Genomic DNA, 22,247 nt, shown 5'->3' with positions numbered 1-22,247 from the left:
CTCCTCTGGCCAACGAGCGAACAGTGTATGAAGTTCAGAATGAATCAGAGTATTTGTCCAGTTCCGTCCGGTTGGTTGAAGTCGGAGTGGAGAGGAGGAGAGACTCGTTGACACTTCAGGTCAGCGGCGTCGTCGTGTCCTGGCGCTGGTCCTTCATCAGATCTGGATACGGCCTGGTTCCGGTGGACAGCGGTAAACCTCGGGATAGACAGAGAGACTAATATTAGCGTAGATGCCATCCTTCTTATGATGTGCCAAGTACATCAGGATTTACGGGAAGTGTTCCCGGTCCCGGCTGTTCTAAACTATGCAGCCTAACATTGAATTATATAAGTCTATAATGTGTTATGTGTATGCTAGGCCGAAGAGATGTGTTTTTAGTCTAGATTTGAACTGACAGAGTGTGTCTGCTTCCCGGACAATGGTAGGAAGACTGTTCCAAAGTTTTGGTGCTAAGTAGGAAAAGGATCTACCGCCAGCAGTCAAATTTGGTATTCTAGGTATTATTAACTGGCCGGAATTTTGAGATCGCAGTAGACGTGAAGGACTATAATGCGTTAAGAGCTCGTTAAAGTACTGCGGAACTAAACCATTTAGTGCTTTGTAAGTGAGGGGAGGGCGTGAATGGAACAGTGATTGGTCTGGGTTTGGCACAAGGTATCATTTACCATCACCGATTGGTCGACACCCGGCAGCCAGCCGCAGAGCGGCACCCTCAAAGACAGATGGGGGAAAATGGAAGCGTCAACAACGGCAAGCTCTTTTCAGAGGAAGGTTCCCAGCAACAGAAAGCTAGTTTCGACGGGTGGAGATTCAGTAATTATTTTGAATATGTTCAACGGAAGGAAAATAACTTGACGGTGAAGTGCACACTCTGCCCGGGGAGAAAGCTGCTCTCCACCGCTTCCGACAGCACGGATACATCAAGCTCGTTGCGAAGCGACAGAGTGACATGAACGAGCAGCCCCACAAGCAGCAAAAAGTTTAGACTTGTTATCCCATACAGAAATGTAATATATGTGAAATATACATATATGAAATATATCCACATATATAAAATACATACCATATATATACCCATATATAAAACCTATTAGAAAATGGAACAATTGACATATAAAACCAGCCCATATATTTTATGTATGTATTATAGTGTTTTTTACATACATGTCACATATATATAATTATCAGTTTTCAAATAGAATTTGTGTAGTATTTGTTTTGTTTTTATGAGCTGGTCAAGAAGAGGTAAAATAATAATAAATAATACATTTTATTTATAAAAGATTCGAAAATGAAATGTGGATATGTAGACTTGATCTGTAGACTTGAAATAAATAGTTAAATAGTAAATAGTTTGGCATATATAATAATAATTTAATTTCCGTATGGGATAAATTGACAATCAAATTTATTGATTGTTTGCACCAGACGGTGTTTGTTAAACATTGAGGAAATTAATACTTGTTTTTTGTACTTAATTTCACAAGTACAGTTGTTTGTAGTTATTTGTGCTAGACAGTGCCAGTCTGTTGTTGGCGTAATAAAGACCCTTAAGAACACTCCTCCTTTGTATGTTCTCCCTCCATCTGATGCGTCTCAGGCAATTATAAAGTAATTAAGAAAAAAAATTTAACTAGTAATATAACTAGTAAAATAACTAGTTACTTTCTCCAGGGAGTAATAAAGTAAAGTAAGGCATTACTATTTTTGAGAGTAATATGTAATATGTAATATATTACTTTTTTGAGTAACTAGCCCCAACACTGTTTATAACACGGAGTCGGCTTTGCAGCCTTGGCTAAATGTAATTTACACGAGACTAGATAGTGATCTGAGATGTCATCGCTCTGCTGCAGTATTTCAACGGCATCAACATCTATTCCATGTGATAGTATTAGATCTAGAGTATGATTACGGCAATGAGTAGGTCCTGACACGTGTTGTCTAACTCCAATTGAGTTTACAATGTCTTTAAATGCCAATCCCAATGCATCTTTTTCATTATCTATGTGTATATTAAAGTCACCAACAATTAGTACTTTATCTGCAGCCAATACTAATTCTGATAGAAAGTCCGCAAATTCTTTGATAAAGTCTGTATGGTGCCCTGGTGGCCTGTATACAGTAGCCAGCAGAATTTTCAAACGTGATTTATCGTTTACACTAGATATTTTTACATTGAGCACCAACACTTCAAAATAATTATATGTACAACTAGATTTCTTAGTGGTTTTGAAAATATTACTATAAATTACAGCAACACCTCCTCCTTTGCGTTTCAGACGAGGTTCATGTTTATAACCGTAATCTTGTGGGGTTGACTCATTTAAAGCAATGTAATCGTTTGGTTTTAGCCAGGTTTCTGTTAAACACAGCACATCTAGGTCATAATCTGTCATCATATCATTAACTATCAGCGCTTTTGAAGTAAGAGATCGAATATTCAGCAACCCAAGCTTTATCATTTGCTCATCCGTATTTTATCTGTTTTTTATTTGTTGAACATCAATTACATTTTTAACTTTAGATGGGTTTGAACGTTTTTTTGGATTTCCAAGTTCGGGGAACAGACACAGTCTCTATATGATGATATCGAAAGAGTCTCTATGTGATGGGATTTATCTGACCTTGGTGACGTGAGGCCGCTAGCAGACGGTCGGTTAAGCCAGTCTGTCTGCTTCCTGACCCGAGGCCCAGATTGTCATGTTTTATCTCTAAGACTATGAGCCAAATTAATAGAGAGAAGACCAGCACCATCCCAGGAGGGATGAATACCATCACCAACAGGTCAGGTTTGCCCCAAAAACTTTTCCAATTGTCTATGAATTCTATATTATTTCGTGGACACCACCCAGACAGCCAGCCATTGAGTGAACAATCTACTAACTATCTCATCACTCCTGCGAACAGGAAGGGGGCCAGAGCAAATTACAGTGCTTGACATCGTACTTGCAAGTTCACACACCTCTTTAATATTAATTTTGGTGATCTCCGACTGGCGGAGTCGAACATCATTAGTGCCGACGTGAATAATAATCTTAGAGAATTTACGTTTAACATTAGCCAGCACTTTCAAATTTGCTTTGATGTCAGGCGCTCTGGCTCCCGGCAAACATGTGACTATGGTGGCTGGTGTCTCTATTTTCACGTTCCGTGTAATAGAATCGCCAATAACTAGGGCACAATCAGAATAATTCTCAGTGGGTGTTTCACTGAGCGGGGCAAATCGATTTGTTATCGGAACGGAAAAGTGGTTTTTTGATCCGCGACTAGAGCGATCTCTCACTGTCACCCATCCGTCAGCCTGACTGTCTCCTTGCATTTATCACATATAAATCCTATATTGCTGACAGAGAAGGCTATGGTAAACATGTGACATGAAGTGCAGGTGACAATAACAGGAGAAGACATTACTCACCGTGTTTGTTGACTGATTCTTACTCACCTGGGCTTTTATGAACTCAAAGGCGCGGGCGCGAGAGAGAAAAATAAATAACTGAGCGCACGGGTGGTGCGTTAAAAGGCTAGCGAGTTAGCGTGTTGTGCTGACAATAACGGAAGCTAGCAATGTCAGGTTAATCTGAGATGTTGGGTAAGCTGTATTTAGTAGTATAAACAACTAGAAACGATAATAAATGATGGTTCAAAACAAAGAAATACGAAGCTAATACGAGGCTTAGACGCAGCAAACAAACTCACAGCAGCAGCAGTCACAGCGAGGCAGGCAGCAATACCTCGTAGAGGGTGCTTTTGCAGAAGTGATGGTATCTACGACAGCTTGTGGTAGATCAGCTAGAACCTCCACGTCCCATCTAGGGACCACACATGGAGTTTCCAGAGGTCTGGACGCAGGTGCCATATGGTGCCCCTCCCTGAGAGAGAAGGTCCTCCCTCAGAGGAATGGGCCAGGGAGGGGCTGTCGAAAGGAGCATCAGTTTGGGAAACCAGGTCCAAGACCTGCTCCTCTTCCTCCCTGACTTTGCACAGTGTCTGTGTGAGAAGGCTCACTGGGGGAAACAGTGGGCAGTGAGAAAGCGAAAATCGGCTCCTCGAACCACACCTGGCTGCCGGCTGGCGATCCAAGAGGGGGCTGGGGGTGGCAAGGCTTTACAGGGTTGCACACTGCCAGTATGCCCCTCTTGGGGCTCAGGAAAAGAGGAATTTGCTCTTCTTTGAAAATGTGGGTGCCACTGGACTCCAGGGAGCCAGTGGCAGAACAAAAACAGAAACAAAACAAAGATTCTCCACCCAGCCCTCTTCCGGGGGAGGGAGTGATGCGGTCACCATCTCCCGAAGAGCTCGTTCCTCCATCCCTGGGTGGCCCGTCTCAGGGACGCTTGTGCTTGCGCTTGCCACCTGGCCTGTCAGCGCCTAAGATGGACTGGTCTGCGGCCGGCTCCACGCTGAAGCCTGGGTGAAGGCTGCTGCTGTGGCCTAGCGGGAGCGGAGATGGCGACAGGGGGACGCCCTCTGCGAGGAGCAGGCAGAGGATCTGCCACCGGCGGACGGGTGGAGGCATCAACGGGCCGCCGGGGCAGGATGTGCCGGATCGCCTCTGTCTGGTTCTGGGCGACATGAAGAGAGTAAGCGACTTACCCACAGGCTTTGTAAGCCTTGCTCGTGAGAACGGACAAGAACTTACAGGCCTTAGTTGGGAGACGAGGATCACCCTTCCAAGAGGCTGGACACAGTTGCATCGCGACAGACCGCTCCCCTGGAGGGATAGCATCGTAACACTTCGCCGTTCCTCCATCAAGTATAGTGAGGGGGGAGGAGGAACTAAGGCGGTTTCTGGCAGAGAAAGGACATTTGTCCTACAAGTATGAATGCAGATTTTTTGAGTTGAAGTGTATTGTTACATTTTTGATCCATCATACTTATGGTTTTACTATAAAACTGGCAAAAAAATCCCATTGATTTACATTTAAAGTAGTTAGGCCCAAAGCTAGCATCCAGAATTTCATATAGATGCTCTTTTATTTTATTTTATTTGGGCCAGTAAGCAAAAGCTCAGCAACCACTCAGAAAGCCTGTTTAAAATGTACCATACTATGTGGTCAGTAAGTTACTTTGAATAAATGAGACGTTAAACCTAGGTCCTAACTCTCTGTGGTCATTAAAAATCCCATGGCACTTCTCGTATTAGGGGTAGGGGTGTAACACCGATGTCCTGGCCAAATTCAATCCACTGGCCCTTGCCAATCATGGCCTCCTATTAATCCCCATCCATTGAATTGGCTCGATCCCTCTCTATCCTCTCCACCTATAGCTGGTGTGTGGTGAGCGCACTGGCGCCGTTGTACTGTGGCCGTCATCACATCATCCAAGTGGATGCTGCACACTGGTGGTGGTTGAGGAGAGATTCCCTGATATGATTGTAAAGTGCTTTGGGTGTACAGTAGTACATATGAAAGCACTATATAAATGCTTCATTCAATAAGAAAGCCTCTGCTAATCTCCTACCAACCAGCTTCATTGAACTTTTGGGGACTGTGTAGGACATGTTACAAATACAGTCTTCAGCAGTTTAACTGATCTTAAACATTTCCCTTTTCCCCCCCTCCAGAACCAGGAAAATGGCAATGGCAAAGGTAAGTGGCTATAAACCTTGAAATATTGGTCTGCTTTTTAAAAAATATATATATTTATGTTTGTTATCCCGAAAGATTAAAGTTAGGAGGTGGATCACCCGACATTTTGTCACTCAACAAAGTTTGAACTTTACCTTCTTTCATAAGGTCAAGATGCTATTGCTGATGGACAAATTTTCTTTTTTCTAAAGATTATTGCACAGTTGTTTTAATTTTTGTTTTTTCCAACTCCATCTGGAACTGAGAAGGGCTAGTTCTTTTTGTTGCTCAAAAGACAGCATTACAACAGAAGATAAACCCCCCTTATTTATGAGAGCTAATCTCAAACCTGTTAGAATTTTCTCTCTCAGTTTTTAATCATTTGTAGAGAGGCCAATACCATAATGTGTCACAACTTCAGTCAGCTGATCCTTTGATAACAGATTTAACACCTGATCAAAAAGACATTAAACAAATTTGTTTATTTTGACAGATGACCTTTAATAATAACACGATTTCCAATGAACAATTCTATATTTCAGAAACAACTCTATAATTAAGTAGCAAGTCCTTACCTTCACAGCTGTAATATAACGAATGGAAAAATATGCCCTGTAGATTAAACTTCCAACCCTCCCTTATACATAAATCTAAATAAGACCCTACTCTTCAAGCGTACAAACGTTTTTATGCAACTTATACCGCAAATCAAGAAGAACAACCAGCGGTTTCCAGGTCTAACCACTGTTCTGCTTGAAAATAACAAATTCAAACAGAATATTCAATTCAACATGCCAATAAAGATCATGCAGCTTAATCCTATCAACGAAGTTAATCCCCAGAGCTCAAAATCAAAACCCTTTACTACTGCTGTAACGATACATCCGATTAATACCCTTCAATCTACTAATTCAATGTATACTTGTCTCTCTTAATAATCTTATTCAAATTCAATCAAATTTTCAAACCTGTTGCCAGGTCTATCTTACAACAGTTCAAACTAATTAAAACGTAATCGCAAATAAACATAGAAAGTTAATACTTATTGGCACCAAAAATATTAATAACAAACAACAACACACAGATAACACATCTTCAGAAAAAAAGTCAAAACAAAATCTGCGAAAATTTAGGATGAGGCGCCATTTGTTGTGATCCCAAAGTCAATGTCAATGTCAATTTTATTTATATAGCACTACTAACCACAACACCAGTTGACCAGTGTGCTTAACATCAAATACAAAAGATAAAATAAAGACACCATACAAATACAATACATTTCATCCTTAGCCATATGCCAAATCAAAAAGATAGGTTTTAGCCTAGATTTAAAAAACAGGCAAGGAAGGAGCTAATCTAATATTAAAAGGTAACGTATTCCAAAAGTATCGACATGGAATCCCAAACTATGATGGAACATGCACTCTGAGGGAAAGACGACACTTAAATAGTGAGGGGAAACCTTGCACACCTGTGTTCCTAATCACGCATTAGTCAGCCAGTCATCTATGAGCTACACAGACACTCACCCCAAAAAAAAAAAAAAAAAACCACACACACACACACACAAATGACGGCCAACAGGGACATCACATTTTGTAATATTTCAGCTGTGAATGCATTTATAGTTGTTATATGATCTTCCTCAGGAGGTCAAACGTCTCGTCTAGAGCCAATGGACACCATTTTTGTGAAGAATGTGAAAGAGAAAGGCCCAGCCCATCAGGCAGGCCTGTGCACAGGTAGGGGAACATGTTATGGTGTAATGCCCTTTGACTGTTCACTTTAACAGCAACCAATATAAGTGTGTGTGTTTGTGTTTAGGAGACAGGCTGGTGAAGGTAAATGGAGAAAGTGTTCTAGGGAAAACTTATTCTCAGGTCATAGCACTGATTCAAAATAGGTGAGGCTACTTTAAAAAGATATTAATGAATGAGCTTATATTTACAAGTGGATTCATGTCTACAGTGTATTAAATTGCATTCATTTGTATTTAGTGAGAATGTGCTGGAGTTGTCCATCATGCCTAAAGATGAGGATGTGCTACAGTTGGTAAGTATGAGTATGACATTTCTTCTTTCTTCCTCTGTTTCTACACCCTTTATTTTATTAATACCCACATACATCTATACATACAATTTAATAACACTGGTCTACAATTTTTAAGAAATTGTCTGCTTCAGAGATAAAATGTGCTATTTATGTATTTTGATGTGCTAAATTCAAATATGAATATTAAAACAACTATTTGGTTACTGTTTTCAAGATATTGTAAGTTTTTTTTTCATTTTACATCTATATGTGTATTACCTGTCACCTGTCCTGTTTATGTAACACTTTATACAGATGGTACTCAACCAGAATGCCTATTACCGCCGCGCCAGCCACCGCGGCAAAACTACCGCGGTAAAAATAATCCAGTCGCATTTCAAAGTCATTCGCGAAATGACCGCCAGGTGGCGCAGAGGGACATTGTGCAAAACAGCAGCTATTGCCGTATTTTGAAATGTAAGCGGGGTTAATGTCAATTAACAGATGAAATAGGCTACTATAGAACATTGTTTAGGACAGAAAAATAGAATCATAATTTAAAAATAGAGACGAGAACAATATAGCCTTTATTTCATATTGTAGCCTGCCTACGCATAGACGTCGGTGCATAAGCCTATTGCCTGTTGGGAGCAGCGTGATAAATAATAATAATAATAATAATAACAAAAATAACAAACAAAAATAAATTAGGTGCAATGAAGCTGATTATTTGTTTACTATTCTATTGAGGAATGAGACGAATGATAAACGCTTCTCTGGAGAAGACTGGAGAAACCGGGCATTTTTAGTCAGTAAATTCATGGCCGAGTGGTAGAACTTACGTATCGATCATTTGGATGATATGGGTTCGAATCCCGAACAAACATAGACTATTGTACATTTTATATTAGCCTATTAATGCATGTCATAGCCTATTATTAATGCAGACAATCAAACAAACAAAATATTTTTTTTTATACAGGATAGCCTTTTTTTTTTTTTTTGGTTCCTAGCTTATAAAGAGTTTGTAAAAACATGGTTTTAAGCAAGGTGCGATTTGCCAGGGGGGACGGGGATTTCCTTCTGATCTAAACATCCCTGCTTCTGCTGAATTATTTCAATCCCCCCCCCCCCCCCCTCCCTCCACAGTAATCAATGCTATAAATTACTTCACCAATAGACCATATAAAATATATCAAATAAAGATAGGCTATGCAACAGGCACGTTTAAGCGACAAACAGTAAAGTCAGAACCAGTTTCAGTTACGTTCATGGTTCCAGTGGCCTTAATGCAAGCACGGCTATCAAAATGTCACAAAGCGTTTTGAGATTATTTTGAATGAAATATTGAAGTTTATAATTAAGTATTTTGGCACACCACGCCGAGTGGCGCTATTGTTCTAAAGTCGGGTTTTATTCTGGCATGTTGAAGTAGTGTTCGGCAGACGCGGCGGCGCGTTCATTTGGATTTATTTTTCTCATAACAGCTCAAATAACTTCATAGGCTACTCCGTAGTTTTTTAGTCATACAGATCAGAGTAGAGTAGCCTACATCGGTCAAAACTGTAAACTTTTATTCATATTAGGCTAACGACAAAAGTTTATCGTCTCTGTCTCCGGGAACTGCGCGTCACAAAAATGAACCGAAAGCCACTTGGCTCCGCTCAGTCACGATAAGAAATCGGCTATGTCTAAAGCCTTTAAATGTCTAAATATTTAATAAATGTTATCTGATTAGGTATTAAGTATAAAACCGAGAGGTGCAGAGGATCTACTCAGACATGTTTAGCTATCATGTGAGCGCTTCCCAATGATGAACGGACAAGGGTGAAAATCTCGCTATAATTAAATGTAGTCTAGGCTAAATCGCCCTGAATTAAATTGTAAAAACAGATCAGATAATTTATTTGTCGAAATGTTGCGATATTGTTTAATTTAAGTTCATAATTATTCTATAAATGTAATTTAGTTTAGCAGCAGCACGAAGCACTGTGGTTCGGAAAAAAATAAAAATAGGCCTAATTCACAAATCGCGCACCCTGGTTGTAAGGATCCAAAGATCCCCGTGGAGTTTAAAATTGAGTTGAACATTGTATTCATGACAACAAATGAATATGCGTTTGAACAAATGAACATGCGTTTGTATTTAGGTTTGCTTGGAAAAAGCTGGCCCAAACCGAGGTAGCGTTTTATTTCTTCAATTATTGAAATAATTAAATGTTTAGTAATAAACTTTTATGACAGAAATATTAGCCTACTAGCCTACATGTAGCGGCATCGTAATATCCCTGTACACAGACCCACACTCGCTGTCCGTCGACTGAACACTTGGGGGCGCGACAACGATACGAAATGAGCGTAGTTGCCTTGCGCTTAAAGCGTAGCTGTCTTGTGCTGGAGGCGGTCATTATGCAAACGCTGGTACGTCACTTCGTACCGTGACGTCACTTCTTACCATGGATCCAAAACGAGCTGTATTTCGAGCTTGATTAAATAAATGATTCGTTTATAATGGGGAGGCCGTCTTAAGCTATGAAACTTGCAGGACGTTTAAATGGTACAAAGACCTCTTACCAAAAGATCAAGGCAAATTTGGTTTCTCATGTCATGACCCCTTTAAATTCTTTCATTATCAACACTTTACTAGCCTAATGCTAATGTCTATTAATTGCGACTTCTCTTTGTTTTAAGTCGGTCTCAAACTCAGATCGCCTGTGGGGGGTTGGGGGTTCAGGAGGTGTTAATGTAGGCAAAATACTTTTAAAGATAAATCTTTCGATGTGTCCAAATGTAGGCCCTTAAATTATAAATATTGTAGTTTTATGTATTGTATTTAAAGGGTTTCACACATACTCTTTCAGTTGAAGTGTTCAATCCATTTGTTTCAACTGGTTTTGTAGAATTTTAACATGTTTGAGCAGTGTGTTTGTCAACAATCTGGCATTATCTAAACATGAACTATCGACGAAACGCGTTCTTGCCAACTAAACGAATGCAAGTGAGCAGCAGATACAGAGCTCTTTTATTCGCGATCCACCTTGTTTTAATATACGGTGAATTCAACCAGGCATTCTGTTTCTTTGAAGCAAGGCTCTGTATGGATGACACACAGCGACATACTAGGCTACAGTATTATCAGCTGTATGATGGGTTTTAACCCTGAAATGTTTAATTTCGAGAGAGACCCGACGCGCGCAGTGCAGGGAGACTAAATAAACTAAAATAAAAGAGATCCAGCGCAAGAGAGAAGCAAAGAAAATTGCATGATCTTAATTTATGTTGCTTAGTTTGAACTATTTTTGTTTTGTAGACTGGCCTACTGTTTTAATTGTTTATTTAGCTGCAATTTCTTTGGCAATACACATTTGAAATGTCGCAAGAATAAGATTCTGTTTCTTACTTAGAAAATAAACTCTAACTCGATGCAACCCTGTTTTAAATAAATAAACTGCCCCCGACACTTTATTTAAACCTTGAAATGTCCAGGATCTGTTCTTTGCTATGGCGGGTATCAATATCAGTCATCTCAATTTCGTGAATGATTCACAAAACAATAATTTAGCAGATTAAAGATAGCTTCGTCATTTTCAGACGCGATCGGCTGATAATCTTCCTTCATCAGTTTTTGTCGTCTGTGCAGCGGCTCTACAGGAATGTAGCAAATTTATGTTGTAATGTGCCATTGATAATTAAACAAAACGCTTGACTTCAATAAACAGTTACCTATCTAAGCATCAAGAATGGTAAAACATGTAACGCTGTCAGCCAAAGCTAATGAGATTCGATCTCGCATCGCTTGAAGCTCCGTGATGCTCATGCTGTTGCGTTGTCCACAGAGCTATCATCGAACCGCTGTTAAGATCACGTATTATGCTCTTACAAAGCCTCATTGATGTAGCCTAATATTTTTCTATTGCAATGTTTTGTGTTGAAATTTTTCATTATTTATTAAATGTATTACATTTAATTTCAGTCTTGTGGTTATATGAATTCGTTTAACTACATGTTTCACTTGAATTGATCTGCTAGTACCACATTTCAATCACTCTCAGATTGAATAGAGAGAATAAACTGACACTTTTCAAAGTCTGCGATTGTAGCGCCTCTTAGCGGTCAAAGGCAGCAAATGCACACCCGCAATTTTACCACCGCGGGAACGGCGGCGGTAAAAGTATTATTCTGGTTGAGTACCATCTGTAAATCAGCAAAAATGAAATTCATTGTGAAACAAAGGCAAAAAACTAGGCTGTTATGTACATAGTTTAGTCCTTCAGTGTCTACTCTGCACTTCCTGGCTCTCATTATCTATTCACTAATTGGAGCATCTCCTGTCACTGTCTAGCAATAGTCTGCAAGCATTGATGGGCTCTATTTGTACTGATAGTAGGGATGTCCAGATCCGATCACGTGATCGGAAATCGGGCCCGATCACGTGGTTTCAGACTCGATCGGAAACGGACGTTACCTCCCGATCAGGACTCGGATATATATGTAATGTATATATATTCTCATTATTTTTTAACACATCTATAGTTATGCGATGGCACAGAGTTAGACCCTTTTGACTCCACACAGAAATAGCAACGCGTGCGGCATGACATCACTTTGTTGACATCACCAAAAGTGAAGAATTTATGTTATTTATTACTTGATTGTTTAAGCTACCTCACAGAAGTGCTCTGTTTGTTAACAGAGTTGTTGAATGTTAAAATAAGGTGAATTAAATAAAAAATAAGGAACATGCTGGATCTGTTTTTTTCGCTCTTCTTTATTCTTTTTTTATGTACGTATTATAGAAGTATCGGATCGGGACTCTGTATCGGTAGATACTCAAAATCAAATGACTCGGACTCGGACTCGAGGGCAAAAAAACCTGATCGGGACATCCCTAACTGATAGCGTTACTCCATTGTCCTGGAGAAATCACTTGCCGTGCTCGTCGCTCACTGCTCCGGAATTCGGTGAAAAAAAATCTAGATGAGAGTGCAAAAAATGTATCATTAGTAACATGTTGCAGCCAAGGCTCATTTTTTAAATGTTGCGTAGAGATCGCCCTGCATTTTATCTTACGATCGTTTTTTCAAATGTGTGCACGTGTGATTTAGAGAATGAAGGTATGCCTCTCTTCCAAAAGTAAAAGTAACAAATCACAAATGATTTTGAAATTGTGCACAGATCACAGATGTTTCCGATCTCCACTTTGTAAACATTGCCTAATTAATGTCATTAACATATAACAGAGTACCAGTCAACATCAAATTCCTTATCTTGAGAATGGCGAGTGGCAAGAATTGCTTAGATTTTCAAATACCTGCAGTCCTGACGTGATGCTAAGCACTTTTCTACGTCAAAGGCTGTTTAAATAAATATGAACGTTGGTGTGGATTTTAGCGTACACGCACTCAAAGATGAAATCTGTGTGCATGCGCTTTTTATAAATGAGGCCCCAAGTCTTTTGTATGCTTTAAAGGGCACCTATTATGGAATTTAGAAATGTACCTTTCATGTAGTGTGTAACATAGATCTAAGTGAACAAAAACATCCTGCAAAGTTTGAAATATGAAAGTGCACCGTATATAAAGTTATTGTCTTTCAAAAGTAAGAGTCGACTCTGAGTCATTTTTATGAATCGTTAGAAGACCGAAGCTTTTTCTCTGACTAGATGACGTCAACTTGTCAAGTTATTTGAATACGATACGCCCACTTATTGCGCTCCAAGATCAGGGAAAATATCATGGCGACGAGACGCTGTGTTCTGAAGTGCGACTCAAAAGCCAACTTTTTTCATCTGCCCAAGGAGGAGCATTTGAAGACTAAGTGGCTACAATTCATATATACAACTATACCACAGAAGTATAGTCCGAGCCTTGTGCTTTGTTCGCGCCATTTTGAAGACGATTGCTTTTTAAATGCAATCAAACTTGGATTCGCGAGCCGGCTGATATTGAAGGAAGGTTCAGTTCCAAGTGTATTTGCATCAGCTTCCTCCTCCGTATCACAATATGTAAGTGTTATTAATAATTGTTGCTTTTATGTTTTATGTAGCATGATTAATAATTATTTTGTTTGTTGTGTAAGCACCGTTTAGCTATAGGTCTTCAATGACAATTGTATTGAGATATGTGAAGTGTTTGTCGTTGTTTTCGGAGTTGTCTTAAAGAATAGAATAATACCTCATAGTAACGTAACTGCATTTTTATTTTTATTTTTTTTAAACGTTATGTTTATGCATCGGGCTAATGCAAACAAAGACTGATTGTGCTTTTACAATATGAACTCTGGGCTATGCTCGCTAACGTAACATTAAATTATTTATCTTATTTTTAGTTTTTTACTACAAACTACAAAGCAGTGGACTATAATCATTATTATAACACGATTTAATTGATAAAAGCATAATTGTACTCCGTGTTAAACGATAAGTATTATCTCTGTAAACACTGCTGGGTCATCTGACCAATCAACGCAGATTAGCGTCGCGCAAAGGAGGGGTTTGGAAAAACGAGTCGTTGAACGAATCATTTGGGAGTCGGTGAGAAAATCAGGTAAAAATAAATGCATATTATACGAAAACAAAAGTGTTTTTTGACATTGCATGCACGTAAAACTGTTGTTGGGGACTCCCTAAACAACATTAGGAACATTTTAAATGTTATAATAGGTGCCCTTTAAGGTGGTTTCCCATCAACAAAGTGTAAATGTCAGCGAGAAAATGTATTGCCTCTCACTGAAAGCTTTCCATGCAGTCTTTTCCTTGCCACACAAGGAATGGTCAAATGCATCATCACAAAGAAGATCATGAATCTGAGGACCAACAAAGACACCTTCCTTTATCTTAGCTTCACTTAACTTTGGAAAGTTTCCACAGAGGTATTTGAAAGCTTTTGTCTTGTCCGCTGCCTTTACAAAGTTCTTCATCAGACCCAGCTTGATGTGTAAGGGTGGTATTCTTCCTTGTTTCAACAAGTGGTGGATGCTGAAAACTTGACTGTTGGAGTGGCTAGTCTTTCTTGATGTAGTGGGAATCTTTTGCATGACTATCCCATCCGTAGAGAAAACAGCTTTAAGACTGTGTTTATACTGTCGTATACAGATGGTACTACCACCGTTCCCGCGGTGGTAAAACTGCGGGTGTGTATTTGCTGCCTTTGACCGCTAAGAGGCGCTACAATCGCAGACTTTGAAAAGTGTCAGTTTATTCTCTCTATTGCGTAATCTGCCGCCGCGTAGCGGCTCATTGAGAGTGATTGAAATGTGGTACTAGCAGATCAATTCAAGTGAAACATGTAGTTAAATGAATTCATATAATCACAAGACTGAAATTAAATGTAATACATTTAATAAATAATGAAAACATTTCAACATAAAAAATTGCAATAGAAAAATATTAGGCTACATCAATGAGGCTTTGCAAGAGCAAGACGTGATGTTAACAGCGGTCCAATGATAGCTCAGTGGACAACGCAACAGCACAAGCTTCACGGAACTTCAAGCGACCTGAGATCGAATCTCATTAGCCTTAGCTGACAGCGTTAAATGTTTTACCATTCTTGATGCTTAGATAGGTAGCCTAACTGTTTATTAAAGTCAAGCGTTTTGTTTAATTAGCAATGGCACATTACAACATAAATTTGCTGCATTCCAGTAGAGCCGCTGCACAGACGAGAAAACTGATGAAGGAAGATTATCAGCCGATCGCGTCAGAAAATGAAAATGATGAAGCTAGTCTTTAATCGGCTAAATTATTGTTTTGTGAATCATCCACGAAATTGAGATGACTGATACCCGCCATAGCAAAGGAAGAAAATTTTAAAAACAGATCCTGGACATTTCAAGGTTTAAATAGTGTCGGGGGCAGTTTATTTATTTAAAACAGGGTTGCATTGCGTTTATTTTCTAAGTAAGAAACAGAATCTTATTCTTGCGACATTTTAAATCTGTATTGCCAAAGAAACTGCAGCTAAATAAACTATTAAAACAGTAGGCTAGTCTACAAAACGAAAATAGTTCAAAGCAACATAAATGAAGATCATGCGTTTTTCTTTGCTTCCCTCTCGCGCTGGATCTCTTTTATTTTAGCTTATTTAGTCTCCCTGCGCTGCGCGCGCCGGGTCTCTCTCGACCCATCATAGGCTACAGCTGATAATACTGTATGTCGCTGTGTGTCATCCATACAAATCACGAAAAAAACTGTAACAAATGATTTAGCCTTTGTTGCTTCAAAGACACAGAATGCCTTGTTGAATTCACCATAGGCTACAATAAAACGAGGTGGATCGCGAATAAAAGAGCTCATCTGCTGCTCACTTGCATCCGTTTAGTTGGCAAGAACTCGTTTCGTCGATAGTTCATGTTTAGATAATGCCAGATTATTGACAAACACACTGCTCAAACATGTTAAAATTCTACAAAACTAGTTGAAACAAATGGATTGAACACTTCAACTGAAAGTGTGTGTGAAACCCCTTTAAATACATTACATAAAACTACAATATTTATAATTTAAGGGCCTACATTTGGACACATCGAGAGATTTATCTTTAAAAGTATTTTGCCTTTGCCTGGTCATCACTCTGCATATGAAAGACAGAATATTAACACCTCCTGAACCCCCAACCCCCCACAGGCGATCTGAGTTTGAGACCGACTTAAAACAAAGAGAATTCGCAATTCACACTTAATTCTAGACATTAGCATTAGGCTAGTAAAGTGTTGATAATTAAATAATTTAATTATTTAGGATACATGTAGGCCAGTAGGCTAATATTTCTGTCATATAAGTTTATTACTAAACATTTAATTATTTCAATAATTGAAGAAATAAAACGCTACCTCGGTTTGGGCCAGCTTTTTCCAAGCAAACCTAAATACAAACGCATGTTCATTTGTTGTCATGAACAATGTTAAATTCCATGGGGATCTTTGGATCCTTACAACCAGGGTGCATGCGATTTGTGAATTATTATAATTTTTTCCGAACCACAGTGCTTCGTGCTGCTGCTAAACTAAATAACATTTATAGAATAATTATGAACTTATATGAAACAATATCGCAACATTTCGACAAATAAATTATATGATCTGTTTTTACCATTTAATTCAGGGCGATTACTAGCCTAGACTACATTTAATTATAGCGAGATTTTCACCCTTGTCCGTTCATCATTGGGAAGCGCTCACATGATAGCTAAACATGTCTGAGTAGATCCTCTGCACCTCTCGGTTTCAAACGGATTACCTAATCAGATAACATTTATTCAATATTTAGACATTTAAAGGCTTTAGACATAGGCGATTTCTTATCGTGACTGAGCGGAGGCAAGTGGCTTTCGGTTCATTTTTATGACGCGCAGTTCCCGGAGACAGAGACGACAGATAAACTTTTGTCGTTAGCCTAATATGAATAAAAGTTTACAGTTTTGAACGATGTAGGCTACTCTACTCTGATCTGTATGACTAAAAAACTACGGAGTAGCCTTTTAGGGCCTAGCTGTCTGTTATGAGAAAAATAAATCCAAATGAACGCCCCGCCACGTCTGCCGAACACTAATTCAACATGCCAGAATAAAACGTACTCGGTTACTAACGTAACCTCGGTTCTCTCTAGAGAGAGGAACGAGTACTGCGTTGTCGTAGCAACGCATTGGGGAAAATCCTTTTCCACGAGAATACTGAAGCAAAAAATTATACCTAATTTTGTATCAATGTAAAACGCATTGCCACACCATACCTAGGCGAGACAGCTCGCGCTTCTATTGGCTGCTGTGCGGCAAATGTTTAAGCCAATCGAGCGAGCCCTTGAGTGACGTCACACCCAATGTTGCGCCCTCCTGCGTCACGTCCCGCCGAAACGGGCGTGGCTTAGAGCTATATATTTCGCTCACAGGCTTATGAACTCTGATTTTTAAAGCAAAAACAACCAGAGCGCATACACGGCAAGAAACGCAGTACTCGTTCCTCTCTCTAGAGAGAACCGAGGTTACGTTAGTAACCGAGTACGTTCTCTTACGAGAGATACTCTCGTACTGCGTTGTCGTAGCAACGCATTGGGGAACACCCTGTAAGACGCCGTGTATGCAGTGATCCGACACCATAGACCCAGAGCACTGAGCTGGGGTTCATATAGTACATAATCACCTGTAGGACTCACAGAGAATCCTGAAAGAGGTGGGTTCTAACCACCATCTCTCACAAAATTGACTGCACTTAGCAGATCAGCACAAAATTGACTGCACTCAGCAGTTCAGCATAATAATGTCATAAAACGACGACTGAAATCTCAGTCTAAACAAATACGGTTAATTAAACCGATAATATCCTGGCCTGTAAGGCGGGCACCTCGAGGTTATAAAACCTGATAAATGTAGACGGTGAGGCCCAGCCTGCCGCCATACAAATATCCTGTAAGGCAATCCCACTCGACCAAGCCCACGAAGAAGCCATACTTCTCGTGGAGTGCGCTCTAACACCCAAAGGGCACTGAATGCCTTTGGATGCGTACGCTAGAGCTATAGCGTCCACTATCCATCTGGATAGGCTCTGCTTCGAAGTGGCCAATCCCTTGAGACGCCCACTAGACGAAATGAAAAGCTGCTCCGTCTGTCTGAAAACAGACGAGCGCGACACGTAAGCTCTCAACGCCCTCACTGGGCAGAGAAAATTTTCGTCCATATTGTCCCCGGTGACCGGAAGGGCAGACAGGGAAATAACCTGCGCCCTAAACGGTGTGTTTAGGGATTTTGGAACATAACCATGCTTAGGTTTGAGCACGACTCTGGAGTCATTAGGCCCAAACTCCATGCACGACGCGCTCACTGAGAGCGCGTGTAAGTCCCCAACGCGCTTCACTGAAGCGAGAGCCAGGAGAAACACCGTCTTGAGCGACAAGTGTTTCATATCAATCTCCTGAAGAGGCTCAAAAGGAGGACCCTTCATGGCGTCCAGCACCGTGGAAAGGTCCCAAATGGGAACTGTGGGAGGTCTGGGTGGATTAAGTCTCATAGCTCCTTTAAGGAACCGAATGACTAAATCGTTCCTTCCTATGGACTGGCCGTGTGCGGTTTCAGAAAAAGCCGCTATAGCTGCCACATATACTTTGAGCGTGGAAGGGGATCTCCCGTTATCCAACAGCTCCTGTAAGAAGGACAAAACCTCGGTTACTCCGCAGTCTGGCGGTGACACGCCACGAGACGTGCACCAGCCAGAAAAAACTGACCATTTAGACGCATAGAGCCGTCGCGTAGACGGAGCTCTAGCTTGTGTGATCGTGTTTAACACTCCCTGAGGGAGGTCAGCGGATACCCGTTGATGGCCCACACATGAAGGGACCATAGTTCCGGGTGAGGATGCCAAATCGAACCATTTGCTTGAGAAAGGAGATCCCTCCTTAGAGGCACTGGCCACGGGGCGGTGCTGGCTAACTGCATCACAGCTGGGAACCAGGGTTGATTCAACCATAGCGGTGCTATCAGCAGCACTGAGCATCCTTCCTCCCTGATCCTCTCCACCACTTGGGTCAGGAGGGAGACAGGGGGAAAAGCATATAGAGGACGGCGCGGCCACTGATGAGCCAGGGCGTCCCTGCTTTTTGAGAAAAATTCTGGACAGTGAGCGTTCTCTGGAGACGCAAAGAGGTCTACTTCCGCTCTGCCGAATTTCTTCCACAACAGTTGTACTGTGTGTGGGTGTAACGACCATTCTCCTGCCGGAACGCGGTTCCTGGACAGTACATCTGGTCCAACATTCAGGTGCCCTGGCACGTGCGCCGCCCTTAGTGAAAGGAGGTTGCAGCGCGCCCACATCAGAAGGCGTTTGGTCAGCCTGTATAACGACAGGGACCTGAGGCCGCCCTGGCGATTTATGTATGACACCACTGACATGCTGTCTGAACGTATCAGTACATGGCAGCCCATAATCAGGGGACGAAAGCGAGTGAGTGCTTTGCACACTGCTAACATCTCGAGGCAGTTTATGTGAAAGAGCTTCTCTCGCTCTGACCAAAGGCCAAAACAGCGGTCTGCCCTCGAGCAGCGCTCCTCATCCTGCGTTGGATGCGTCCGTAGACACCACCCTCAGACTCGAGGAAGTCCCCAGGCTTACACCTGAAAGGTACCAGTCTTTTGACTTCCAAGGTTTCAAAGCTGCAACACAAGCTTGATCGACCTTGAGGCGAAGTTGACCGGTGGTCCATGCTTTGCAGGGCACCCTCCCTTTGAGCCAGATCTGCAGTGGGCGCATGCATAGCAGGCCCAGCTGGAGTACTGATGATGCTGAGGCCATCAGACCTAGCATCTTTTGAAAGCTCTTTAGAGGGAGAACAGCGCCGCAGCGGAATGAGCTGACTGTGCGCTGAATACGCAGCGCGCGCTGTTGTGACAGCGAGTTCAGTTCCAGTCCCAGAAAATAAATATTCTGTCTGGGGGATAGCGAACTCTTTTCCCAGTTTACTGTGAGACCGAGATTCTCGAGGTGACTCAGCAGCAGGGCTCTGTGCGCCACTATCTCTGAATGAGATTGGGCTAGAATGAGCCAATCGTCCAAATAGTTCAGCACTCGAACACCCTGCAGTTTGAGGGGAGCGAGTGCTGCGTCCATGCACTTCGTAAATGTACGGGGTGCTAGAGACAAGCCTAACGGCAGGACTTTGTACTGGTATGCCTGGCCCTCGAAGGCGAATCTCAAAAATTGCCTGTGACGTGACACAATCTGTATTTGAAAATACGCGTCCTTTAGATCTACTGACACGAACCAGTCTCCTCTGCGAACATGCGCGAGGATTTTTCTGGTCGTTAGCATCCTGAACTGATGTTTCACAAGCGTTCTGTTCAGTTGCCTCAGATCTAGTATGGGTCTGAGACCCCCGTCTTTTTTGGGTACCAGGAAGTATCTGCTGTATAGCCCACCTTCGCTCTGAGCCTGAGATAAAGGTTCGATAGCCCTTTTTCTCAGAAGTTTCTGAATTTCGGCTCGAAGTAGGTGTGCTACATTCGAATCTACCGAAGTCTCGACGTGCGCCGCGTGGTGGCGAGGGCGTCTGCGAAACTGCAGCGAATAGCCTTCTTTTATAATGTTTATCACCCATTTTGAGACCCTGGGAAGCTTCTCCCATGCATCTGCACGTGTAGCTAGGGGCTGAGTGAAAAGCGCGCTCTGATCGACTCGCGATACAGCGGCTTTCGTGAGCTGCAACAGAAATGTCTCGCTCGCAACATCTGAGGCCGGGGCCGCGCTGATGACAGCGGGCAGAATGTCCGCGCTCGACCCCTCGACAGCGTTTAGGCGGGAGAGGGAGGGTTGGACGGGCTCCGTAGGAACCGTGATGCTTGTGTGGGAACGTGGGCGCTGGGGACCGGGCACGTTTACCACCTTTATAGCATCGCTCGCCGGAGCGGAGCGCCTGCACGCAGGTTTCATTCAAGCGCCATGCTCGTAACATCTGAGGCAGGGACCGCGCCGATGACAGCAGGCAGAATGCCGCACAGCAGCCAATAGGCGTGCGAGCTGTCTAGCCTAGGTCTGTATGCTGTGGCGATGCGTTTTACAATGATACAAAATTAAGGATAATTTTTTGCTTCAGTATTCTCGTGGAAAAGGATTTTCCCCAATGCGTTGCTACGACAACGCAGTACGAGAGTATCTCTCGTAAGAGAACCCGACTTTAGAACAATGGATAGCGCCACTCGGCACGGTGTGCCAAAATACTTAATTATAAACTTCAATATTTCATTCAAAATAATCTCAAAACGCTTTGTGACATTTTGAAAGCCGTGCATGCATTAAGGCCACTGGAACCATGAACGTAACTTAAACTGGTTTTGATTTTATTGTTTGTCGTTTAAACGTCCCTGTTGCATATCTTTTTATATATATTTTAAATGGTATATTGGTGAAGTAATTTATAGCATTGATTACTGTGGAGGGAGGGGGGATTCATTTCATTTCATTTATTATACAGGAAAATTTTAAGAGCAACAGTTTAGTTACAATAAAACGGGCCTGGCTCAGTTTAAAAACTGGTTTACAGCAGGTTCCTGTTCTGCAGCAACATAGAACAATGATCACAATCACAATCACAATCACATCTTCAGCACATTTGGACATTATTATCGACTAGACAGATACAAACAAATAAAACATTAAATACTAAGAACAATACATGAACAGTCAGTGTGTGCAAGTATGACTATCAAGTAGAAACAGTTTATATGACTTTTTAAAATATGCAATGGATGATAATGTTCGAATGTGATGGGGAATGTCATTCCAAATTTTTGTGTAAAAATAAAAAAAAGATTTCTGACCATAGTTATTTTTGTATGGGGGAACTGGGATAAGTGCCTGTGAGACTGACCTAGTGAAGTGTAGTGGTCTCATATTGTTTGTCGGAAGAAGAACTGTGAGTGCTGGTGAAGAGCTGTTTTGAATCTGAAAATAAAATGCAATAGCATGACTGTTTACATAATTCTGATAAGTCAAAGCATTTGTGCGTGTGAGCGCACTACAGTGATGAGACCACTTTGGAAGATTACTGTGGATCTTAAGTGCTCGGTAGTATAGGCGTGCAATCGGTTCAGTGATGGCCTTAGTGGTTAGAGACCAGATTGGAAGACAGTAAGCCATTGTTGAAAACACAATGGCGTGTAG

General features: G+C 41.4%; 1 protein-coding gene across 1 annotated transcript in view; it reads left to right on the top strand.

Moving 5' to 3' along the window:
- The window catches only part of arhgap23b (Rho GTPase activating protein 23b), a 322,411-nt gene that overhangs the window by 203,098 nt on the left and 97,066 nt on the right, over positions 1-22,247 (top strand). Inside the window, exons 3-6 of the mRNA XM_079596330.1 lie at positions 5,570-5,594; positions 7,223-7,315; positions 7,398-7,476; positions 7,571-7,625. Coding sequence (XP_079452456.1) covers positions 5,570-5,594; positions 7,223-7,315; positions 7,398-7,476; positions 7,571-7,625 — 252 coding nt within the window. The remainder of the gene's footprint in view (positions 1-5,569; positions 5,595-7,222; positions 7,316-7,397; positions 7,477-7,570; positions 7,626-22,247) is intronic.

Source organism: Phoxinus phoxinus (genome assembly GCF_949152265.1).
Source record: "Phoxinus phoxinus genome assembly, chromosome: 21".
NCBI classification, from domain to species: Eukaryota; Metazoa; Chordata; class Actinopteri; order Cypriniformes; family Leuciscidae; genus Phoxinus; species Phoxinus phoxinus.
Note: the sequence above shows the minus strand (reverse complement) of the source record. Positions and strands in the feature narration are given on the sequence as shown.